General features: G+C 46.6%; 1 protein-coding gene across 1 annotated transcript; it reads left to right on the forward strand.

The window, feature by feature from the left end:
• Positions 1-1019: 1019 nt before the first annotated feature.
• On the forward strand, positions 1020-9556 carry LOC148045708 (erythroblast NAD(P)(+)--arginine ADP-ribosyltransferase-like). Its single transcript, XM_087712290.1, has 4 exons — positions 1020-1076; positions 4531-4592; positions 6907-7594; positions 8648-9556. Exons 2-4 carry the CDS (start codon positions 4539-4541, stop codon positions 8725-8727), a joined length of 822 nt encoding a protein of 273 aa, XP_087568416.1. The 5' UTR covers positions 1020-1076; positions 4531-4538; the 3' UTR covers positions 8728-9556.
• Positions 9557-10482: the final 926 nt, after the last annotated feature.

The raw sequence follows: 10482 nt of genomic DNA on the forward strand, positions 1-10482 counted from the left end.
TCTCACACCTGACACTTGGGAGAATTATGATTGGATTGTAACTGGGATGCCAAGGGGTGGGGAATGGGTTATTCTATATATCATTTGCTTTCGCACCTAAATAATCAGTCTTCGCTTTGCTACGCTTCTGATCATTTATAATTAGTAAAAGTACACTTGATTTCTATCAATGGAGTCTTGTGGTTTTCTTTCCTGATTATCCAATGAAGGAGTGCTGACAGTTATCCTGTTACTCAGGGATGCCTTCCGGTTTCTTTTACTGCCGCTTTGCTCGTGGATGTGCTTCGGGAGTGCGTGCATGTGCAGAGTAAAAAAAAAAAGATTTGGCCGAGTAGGTAGTACCAGTTGGCTGAACCGGTCCAAACCGGTAGGACCCCACCTCTGCTGTTACTCTGTCATTCTTTTACTCTTTATTTTGTTATTCTCTTTATCCTGTTACAGCTTCTCTGTGTTCACGTAGGTTTACCTAGTTTTTCACAAATGACAACTGCAGCGAGATTATTACATGCAGAGTGTGTGTGTGTGTGTGTGTGTGTGTAAGATTTGTCTTTATCTACCATTGAATGAATTGAATGTTTGAATTAATGAATGAAGAATGAATTAGCATGATGGGCCTCATGGCGATGTCTGAGTGTCTTCAGAGCACATCTTAACTTTTGACTTGTATTGAAAAGCTGTGCTTTTATTCTTCCCTTCCTCTTTTCACAGTGCATGAGAGAATTTTAAAAAAAGTCCACTGTGGTTTTGTATACATCCACTCTATATTTTTCTTCCTCCTTGATTTGAAAGGGGGGTCCCTTCCTCCCCCAGTCCAGGGGTTTCCCACCAGGCTTGGAGAGGTCTGAACAGAATTGTTGGCTTGCTCCATCCTCCTTCTGCCCCTTATCATTTTTCTTCTTGGATGGTGCTCATCCTGCCCCAATGGCCTTCCCTAAGTTGCTCCTCAACCATTGGCAGTCACTAAGACAGGGAGGGGCCACCGAAGCACCTCTTAGCAGACACTTTGTGGTAGGTGACCACAGTCGTGCAGAGCTCAAGGGACTCGCACAAGTTCAATTCAAGATCATCCACACCTCGTAAGTCAGAGACCTGGGTGGGGTGGGGTGGAATTCACACTGAAAATGTCTGCTTGAACTCTGTTCTTTTATCTATGCTTAAATTCAGGTGTTTCTAGGGTTTTACTACGCAGTTGCAAACTGTGCAAAGCTGCTTAGGCGAGATGGGTGCTTTAGAAATTAATGTAATTTGTAAGTAACTGTAAGTAATTTGTGTGTGTGTGTGTGTGTGTGTGTGTGTGTGTGTTTGTTTCTTCACTTTTAGGGAAGGGGGTAGGAGAGGCAGGGAGGGCAGCCCACCAGCTTTCTTTCTCTGTGTCGGGGCAGCCAGCCTCTGCTGGCGGACTGGCCCTTTCTTTCTTTTGCCGCAAAAGAAAGAAAGCGGCTTTTGGCCACCCCAGTGCTATGTCCGACATAGAGGTGTCCCACGGCTGCACCTATTCCAAGCCCAGCCCTTTTCTCCGCTCCTCTGCAGAGTGGTGGCCGGTTAGCGGCTCTGCTGGCGGAGTGTCCGGCCATGCCTGGCTTTTGCTTCCCACCCGGAGGGAGGATGGCCAGCCTGATAGGCAGCCTCTTGGGCTCTCAACTCGTGGCTTGGTTCCAGCACTACTGCGGGCTCTTCCCGCGAGGTGAGAAGGACCACTCAGGTGATGGGGAATGGCAGCCAACCCCCGACTCTGCGGGGCATCCGCAACAGGCAGCACCTGGGCTTCGGTCTGCCGGCCAACTGCGCCACCTGCAACGGCAGTCCTGGGGATGGCTGGAAGGTACCGCGTTCAATGGGGGCAGGATGCGAGAGGAGCCGGAGCTCAATTTGCAGCCCTGAACCCAACAGGGGCTTGAAAGCAGCTTTTGGCCGCCCCGCTGCTATGTCCGACATAGAGGTGTCCCGCATGGCTCGCTTTTTACAAGCTGCCAACGCTTCCTGCTCGGTCACTGACCTGGTGCTTTGCCCCCTCCAGGAAATATCACCAGGTTATCAAGGCCCACCAGATGGCAAAAGGTTCCTTTTCCCATATGGCCCATCTTCTTTCCATTTCTGTTAGCTTACGGGAGGTGTAGGCGCAAGATTGTGGGTTCCCATCTGCATTTGTTTGGAGCAACACTGTCCCCACAGCAATGTCATTTGCATCTGCTTGGACCACAAACAGTGCGCCAATGTCCAGATCTTTTAAAACTGGTTCAGCTGTGAAATACACCAAGCAAATTAGAGGAAGAGTGGGAAGCAGAGGAGAGAAGAAAGATAGGAAGAGAGGGACAGGAGAGAGAGTAAGGGGGGGAAGATGAGGAGAATAAGGAGGAGTGGAAAGGGGAGAGAGGAGAAGGAGAAAGGAAGGGGAAGTAGAGTAGAAAAGGATGATGGAGGGAAGAAAGGAGGTAGGGAGGGGAAGGAGAGAGGCAGAAGAAAGTTTTGGATAAGGCATAAATATGGTGTATGGAGAGCAGAAGAGCCAATAATTGGGGGTTTTTGGGGGAGTTGATGGCAAGATGAATTGATGTAATTATTTAATAACACAACATGATATTGGCTATGAAATAGTATACATGTGATTATATGTTATGAAAATGGAAAATAAAAAGGTTTTATGATAAAAAAAATTAAATTTTTTTTAAAAATTAAAAAAAAAACCTGGTTCAGCTGCAAACAGCTGCTTCAACTTCTCGAACGCTGCTTGACAGTCCATAATCCAGCTCAAGGGCTTACTAGGTCCAGGTTTAGTTTCTCCCTTTGATTTTAGGAGATTCGTGATGGGGATTGCACTGCTCGCAAATGAGGATATAAATTGGTGGTAGAAGTTAGCAAACCCAAAAAAACTTTGTAGCTGCTGCTTGCTGGTGCGAGGAGCTGCCCATTCAGTAACAGCCCGGACATTCTCCGGGTCCATCTCGATGCCCTCATGGGAAATATAGTACCCCAAATAATCAATTATCTCCTGGTGAAATTCACACTTAGACAATTTGGCATAAAGTTCAGCGGCCCGGAGTCTCTTCAGGACTAAGTGCACCTGTCACGGGTTCCTCACATGTTTCCATGTAGACAAGGTAAACTAACACCCCCTTGTACAGGTGTTCATGCAGCACCTCGTTTATTAATTGCATGAAGACTGCTGGCACCCCCTGAAGTCCAAATGGGAGTACTCTAAATTGGAAACATCCCAAATGGCAATTAAAAGCAGTTTTCCATTCATCTCCCTCATTTATTCTGACGCTGTAGTAGGCTTCTCTTAAATCTAATTTCGTGAAAAATTTTCCCTTGCCCAAATGAGCTAACATGTCCTTCATGGGGGACAGATGATACATGTTTTCCATGCAAATGGCATTCAGGTTCTTGTAATTGACACACAAACGATAAGCGTCAGCTTTTTTCTCTCTGAACAAGACGGATGCGATCACTTGCGGCCCAACAGGTTGTATGAAGTTTAAGTTTTTATCAATGACATTGCGTAACTCCTCCATTTCACATGGGGTCATTGAGTAAATCTGTGGCTTAGGGAGTTTTTCCCCTGGGAGGATTTCTATGCTGCAGTCAGTTATGCGGTGGGGGGGTAGGGAATTTGTCGGAAGCCCTTTCGCTGAAAACCTCTTTGAGATCCCAATATTCTTGCATAATTTTTTCCTCCCCCTCAAGATTCTCCCGCGTAACGGCTGCTAGGTCTGTTGCAGTCTGTTGGAGACCTTCCCCTCCCCCTCTGGTGGTTTTCCTGCATGGATGCATAGCCATCCTTTCCTCCAATTCACCTGCGGGTTCCATTTCCACAGCCAAAGTAATCCCAGTATGAGGGGCCAATCCATCCCTGGCACGATGACAAAAATCGAGGTTTCTTGGTGATCTCCCACCCACATTTCTACTGTATTGGTTACAAAATAGACTCCCTCCCCCCAGACACTGACCCATCCAACTGGCAAAAGGCAAAGAGTACTTTCATAGTTCTCAGTCTTAAACCCAATTTTTCCACCACCTTTGGGCTAATTACACATCGGGTGCAGCCAGAATCTAAATGTCAGTTTACTCAGGGGCACAAAATTGTATGTCAGGCCCATGAAGCTAACCCACAAAAGCTTTCGCATTCCCTCCACTCAACTTTGGGTTCGTTTTTTGGGGAAGGACAGACATTTCTCCTCCTCCTCCTCTTCCTCCTCCCTTCTAGCACTGATAAACTTTGGTAGTTGAGTCATGAAGCATCTGCAAGGAAACCTCTAAGCTCAGAGAGCATCAAGGGCCCCGCAATCCTTTCCCCCCTCCTCCCCTCCACATCTCCTTTCCTTCTAGCACCTATAATGTAGCCTAGTTGGGTCATGAAACATCTGGGGGGGAAATCCCACTGAGCTCAGAGACCCCCAAGGACCCCTCGTGTCAACCCTCGGTAACCTACAAAGATTCCCCTTTATGGACGGGATCTGATTGATGTTTTATGAAGATCGTGGGTGGGGATTCACACGCAACTGTGATTTCTCCTTGTTCTTCTTTTCTCAGGAGTCGCGATGAAGAAGGCCATCATCATAGCAGTCGTCATTGCATTATGCATGATTGGATTGGTATGAACCGAGCAGCTTTGTCAACGGTGGTGTCCTCCTCTTTAAATGGGAAGGGGTTTCCAGGCAGGCAGGCAGGCAGCTGTCTGTTCCCACCCACCCCCACTTGACTCAAAAGCCACTTCCTGCCGTTAAGCCCTTGGTTGTGTCTAAAAAAGGAGAGGTGATGAAGAAGAAAAGCTCCCACATGGGTCATTGCAAGGCCATATAAACCTGGCCAAGGCCAGATGTTCTGACTCAGCTCCCCAAAGAAGACAAACCCTCTGTAGTTAAATCAATGATTCGTTTATTAGGAGTGCCAGCAGTTTCTCTTTCAATGCAGGCTAACAAGTCTGTCTGGCAGGGAGATGAATAGCTGTCTGCCACACCTATTCATCTCTGCCCCCTGCCTTTTATCCCCAGAGCTAGTGTGGGGCTTCGCTGGCAGCGGTGGCTCTTCTGTCCCAAGGACCAGCCCATAAATTTTCCACTGCTCTCCTCTCCTCTTCTGCACATCTGCACATCAGGCACTGGACCCAGCTGTTTCTCCTCTTCCTCATCAGCCACCTCCAGACCTGGGGGCTGTTGATTCTCCATCTGAGGGCTGACAGGCGGTCCAGGCTGCACATCTCTCTCTCTCTCTCTCTCTCTCTCTCTCTCTCTCTCTCTCTCTCTCTCTCTCTCTCTCTCTCTCTCTCCCTCTCTCTCTCTCTCTCTCTCTGCCAGCTCCATTCCTTCTTCCCCCTCAGAGCTCTCAGGTTGCCTTGATGCTGGCCCTGACTCCCACGCCACCTCCTCCTCCTCCTCCTCCTCTTCCTCCTCCTCCTCCTCCTCCTCCTCCTCCTCCTCCTCCTCCTCCTTCTCCTCCTCCTCCTCTGATTCGGCTGCTGGAGTGGCAAGCTTACAGGCCATTTTGAAAAGGAAATATTATAAATATATTAAAATATTCAGAAACCATGGAGACAGCAAAATATTCACCACCATGGAACTATCTGAGAATGTGGCTAGTCGCTAGTAAAGAAAATGTATATTTGATTATTCATGTTACAACAGCAGCTTGGATTGTATTTGCACAAAACTGGAAAAGTGAAGAGATCCTGACCAAAGGGAATGTGATTAGGAAAATATTAGAATGTGCAGAAATGAACAGATTGACACTGGCTATCAAAGAGAAAGAACAAACCAATTATTATACAATCTGGGAATCTTTTTACCGGTGGTTAGAGAACAGACATAATAATTAATAGGGGAAAAAAAGATATCTAAAGCATAGAAAACTTATTAATAGTCAATAGAACTAATAGAACTAATAGATAACTAATAGATTTAAATAAATTACAATGGGATTGTTATAATATTAGATACTTAAGGCATTGGAAATTAAATTATGAGATTAAATTTTGAATAAGACTGTATATTTTAATGTTGGCACATAATATTTATACCCAGACACTGGTTCATGGAAAATGGATTGTTTATATAAAAATAAAATTTTAAATGTAAAAAAAGAAAGAATGTGGCTAGTTGCCGGGAACCTCCATGCCTGGTGGTCTAAGCGGGTCTTGAGGGATTTTGACAGTAAGGGTGTCAGGGTTCCAAATAGCACCCAAAATTAAATCAGAGTCCAAAGCAAAGGATTCCTCAAAATCCCAATTTATGAAGAGAGCCATGTTGGCACATCTGGGAAAACCCAACTCTGAAAGCTTCCAGGTTTTCTCCACCTAATTGAAAGTTCAAGATCTTGCCCCCACACCCACAAGCCCATCCCATGGTCCAATTTCCCAGTGCCATGCTGGCAGTTCCACCCATCCAGTTCCTGTCAGGTGCAGAGACAAAGATGAGCATGGCTTTCTAGAAAGAATTTTGTTATGGCTGCACAGTAATTGACTCCGTACAGTCCCCCCTCCCATTTTCCCACAATAAAGAAAGGCACAGAACAATAATAGAAAGTGTGGCAAGCCAACGATCCAAAAGAAAACTGCAGGCCTGACAAAGGGCGAGCTCCCATACTGACCTCAGTTCCTGCCAACTTAGCAGTTCCAAAGCATGAAAACGTGAGTAGATAAATAGATACTGCTTAGATGGGAAGGCGACAGTGCTCCCTTACGTCATGCTGGCCACATGACTGCAGAGATGTCTTCTGGTTCAGTGGTCTCGAAAGAGAGATGAGCCTCATTCCCGAGAGTCGGACATGAGTGGTGGAGTAAAATCCACTGGGACCCCTTTAGCTTCCCCTCCTTTGGGAGTTGAAAGACAACCGGGGTCAGGTTGGCTTCATCAGCTGTTGGACTCTTTCCTTTCCTTCATGTCCTTCCTCACTTTCAATTTTCCCGGACAGGGGTTGCCTAGCAATCAGATTACTCTCGACATGTCCGAGAATTCTGCAGATGACCAGTACATTGACTGCAACCCCAAGAGAGAGGATGAGCTGAAGAACTCAGGAAAGATTCCCCTGCCAGAAAAATATGTTGAAACCTGGGAAAAGGCCAAGAGCCACTGGAACAGTCTCGGTCAAACTGTCGGCAGCTTCAATCGTATTTATGGCATTGTGATTGTGGCCTACACAGTCGGAGATAGCCTGTACCGTGATTTCAATACTGCTGCAAGAGGAGCTGGGAAATCCCAGGATTCTTACGACCAATATGCCTTCAAGGACTTCCACCTCCTCCTCACCAAAGCTCTTCAGGCCAAGAAGAAGACATCCGATTGCTATGAGGTCTTCCGCGGGATAAACGGCATCCATTTCGCCACCTCCAACAAGGCGGTAGTCCGCTTCGGACAGTTTGCTTCCTCCTCATTGGACAAAAAGGTGGCCCAAAGATATGGTGGGGACACCTTCTTCTCTATCAAGACTTGTTACGGAGTGCCCATTCATGACTTCGCATTAGATAAAATGGAAAAGGAAATTCTCATCCCACCCTATGAGACCTTCACCGTGACCAACTACACAACGACCCAAAAGGGAATCTTCCTCCGGCTGGAGTCCCTGAAGGTTTACAGCCGCTTCAACTGTGAAAAACTGAAAGGTAAGAGGCTAGAAGAAGGGAGAACGTGGGGTTCAAGGGTCTGAGGGAATTTCTCAGTCATATCTGAAGCTGCTGGAGAACCAAGTCAGTTCCAGATGGACCAAATGTCTATGGAGATTCTCAATAATGTAGCTTATGATTTTCTTGGTGTTTTCTTTGAAAATGTTTCGCTTCTCATCCAAGAAGATTCTTTAATTTCCTTGGATGAAAAGCAAAACATTTTAAGAGAACCCCTCCCCAAACAGCTCCGAGACTCCCATATGGACCATGTCTCACCACCAGATGGATTTGTATCTGGCTGACAAACTGTACTCAATGAGTAGTCCTTAACAGTACTACTTCTAATTGGAAGGAAGGAAGCACTGGAGATCCACAAGGTTCTGTCTGAGGCTCAGGATGCTTCCATATCTTCATAAACTACTTAGGTGGGAGAATAAAATGAGAACTTATCAAATATTTCAAAGTTTCAGGGGCTGCCAGAGAGAGGAGGGGGTCAAGCTATTTTTCAAGGCACTGGAAGGCTAGACAAGGAATAATGTTGGCAGAGCCCGCTTTTCCCTACCAATCTCGCTGCAATGCTTCCGGCTTCCCTTCTCAATCTTCCTGATGCCCCCCTCACACACACAATCACTTCTTTTCTTTGACGGTGCCCATCCCACCCCAATGCCACAGTGAGGAATAGGTCAAGCTATTCTCCAAAGTACCCAAAGGCCAGACAAGGAATAATGGATGGAAACTGACCAAGGAGACATTCATGGAAATAAGGAGAACTTTTCTGACAGTGAGAGCAATCAACTGATGGAACAGAAGGTGCTGTCAGAAGGTGTGGGAGCTTCATCACTGGAGGCTTTCAATGAGAGACTGGACTGCCCTCTGTCAGAAATGGTGTAGGGTCTCCTGCTTTGGTGGAGTGGAGGTTGGATTAGATGACCTACTCACTACCATGTTACCCCCTCCCTCCCCTCACCCCTTTTTTTGTCTTCAGAACTGTAGGCCTCTTAACTCGCCGCCACATTGATCTGTCCATCTCTTATCCTGTTTTTGTCTCCACAGATGCAGGTCTCTCAACTGCTATGGGGATGCCCTTCCTTCTGTGGAGTCTCCTTCTGACCTGGACCACCTCGGGTCTCTAGGAAGCCTCTGACAACCTCGCCCTCTAGGGAGAGAGCATCCCTAGGAAGAAGGCCAAGTGCAACATTCAAAATACCACTGCAAAGTGTTTTTCCCCTCCTGGCAAATATGCAGACCCTCCTTTCCATAAGAAGCTTGCTGTCAGCTTCTGCTTTGCTATCGCTTCAGCTGCCATGAAACGGGGAGGGAGGGCATGGTATTTGGGAGGGGTTACTCATTGTGCTGGTGGAAGGTTCTGGAGTTCACCAACTGATCGGCCTGCGCATGCGTGGGTGTTTCCCGCCAGGTCTAACGGCACTGACATTCCATCTTCATGATGCCTTTTGAAGTTATCTCACACCTGACATTTGGAAGACTTATGATTGGGCTGGGACTGTGATGCCAAGGGGTGGGGAATGGGCTATTCTATATATCAACTGCTTTCGCGCCTAATTAACCAGACTTCGCTATGCATTCTCTTTAACCATTTTTAATTAGTAAAAGTACATTTGATTTCTACGAATGGAGTCTCATGGTCTTTCTTTCCTAATTAAGGTTTAAGGTTTAAGGTTTATTACAATTTATAGGCCGCCCTTTTCCCTGAGGGGACTCAGGGCTGCTTACATAGGATCAGGGGAGGGAAATACAAACACAAATTAACTAATGGAGAGGAGCTGACACGTGCTTTGTGTCTTGATTTCTGCTCTCTCCTAGCTTGGAAGAAAGAATGAATCTGAACTGATTTGCTTGGCAATTTGGTTGACAATCGTAAAGGGACTCCGATGATTTTTTTTTAAAAAATGGTTGTGTATGCGCCATGTTAAAAAGCTAACAATAAAGCCTAAACTTTGACCCGTGTTTCATTTCTCACCCATCTTCAGCCCAGAAAGAGGAATGGAAGAAGTGTGTGTGTGTTTGTGTGTGTGTGTGTGTGTGTGTGCGTGTGTGTGTGTGTGTGTTAGAGACAGAGAGAGAGAATGAGAGAGAGATCACTGCCGGTTCCAGCAACCCAGGCCGGCAAATTGCAACCGGTTCGGCCAAACCAGTCCGAACTGTTGGAACCAACCTCTGCGACTCCCCCGGAATAAACCAATTCCCACAGCTCTGCCTAGGCCCTGTGTGATGTGAGCAAGGGGGAGTTTCTGCGATGGAGATGGGAGATGGGTGTGTGGAGGGGGAGCTTTGACTGAAAGATGGAACACCCTCCTAAATATGAATCAGATCTGAATGGGAGGTGGGGTTGCAGTAGTTGATTGGAACTTTCTTCTTGAAACAAAAGCATAATCCAGAAAGCTTGAGTCCCATCTACCCTCGGGGCCTTTAACAGAATAACAGAGGTGGGAGGGACAACGGAGGTCTTCTAATTTAACTGTCAGCATTCTAAATAATACACCTATTGAAAGCAGAACTCCAAGGCAGGTTCCAAATGCCCAATTAAGAATTGAGACAGGTATGCCTCAAATTCAGGTAAGAGCCTGGAAGATGATGATCCGAGGTGGCGCAGTGGTTAAATGCAGCACTGCAGGCTACTGCTAGATCAGCAGTTCAGCGGTTCAGCGGTTCAAATCTCACCGGCTCAGGGTTGACTCAGCTTTCCATCCTTCCGAGGTGGGTAAAATGAGGACCCGGATTGTTGGGGGCAATATGCTGACTCTCTGTAAACCGCTTAGAGAGGGCTGAAAGCCCTATGAAGCGGTATATAAGTCTAACTGCTATTGCTATTGCTATTTATTGGCTTAAAATGCATTTCTTTCCAGAAGGACTGTCCCCACTAGTGT

Source organism: Thamnophis sirtalis, unplaced genomic scaffold, assembly GCF_051295495.1.
Source record: "Thamnophis sirtalis isolate CommonGarterSnake01/CBP01778 unplaced genomic scaffold, rThaSir2_p1.2 scaffold_4, whole genome shotgun sequence".
Lineage (NCBI taxonomy): Eukaryota > Metazoa > Chordata > Lepidosauria > Squamata > Natricidae > Thamnophis > Thamnophis sirtalis.

What these genes read in the sequence shown, in the direction of transcription:
- LOC148045708 (XM_087712290.1), top strand. Translation starts at nt 4,539, where the DNA reads ATGAAGAAGGCCATCATCATAGCAGTCGTCATTGCATTATGCATGATT. An exon ending in CATTATGCATGATTGGATTG is followed by an intron (nt 4,593 to 6,906) that starts GTATGAACCGAG and finishes TTTCCCGGACAG; the next exon opens with GGGTTGCCTAGCAATCAGAT. An exon ending in CAACTGTGAAAAACTGAAAG is followed by an intron (nt 7,595 to 8,647) that starts GTAAGAGGCTAG and finishes TTGTCTCCACAG; the next exon opens with ATGCAGGTCTCTCAACTGCT.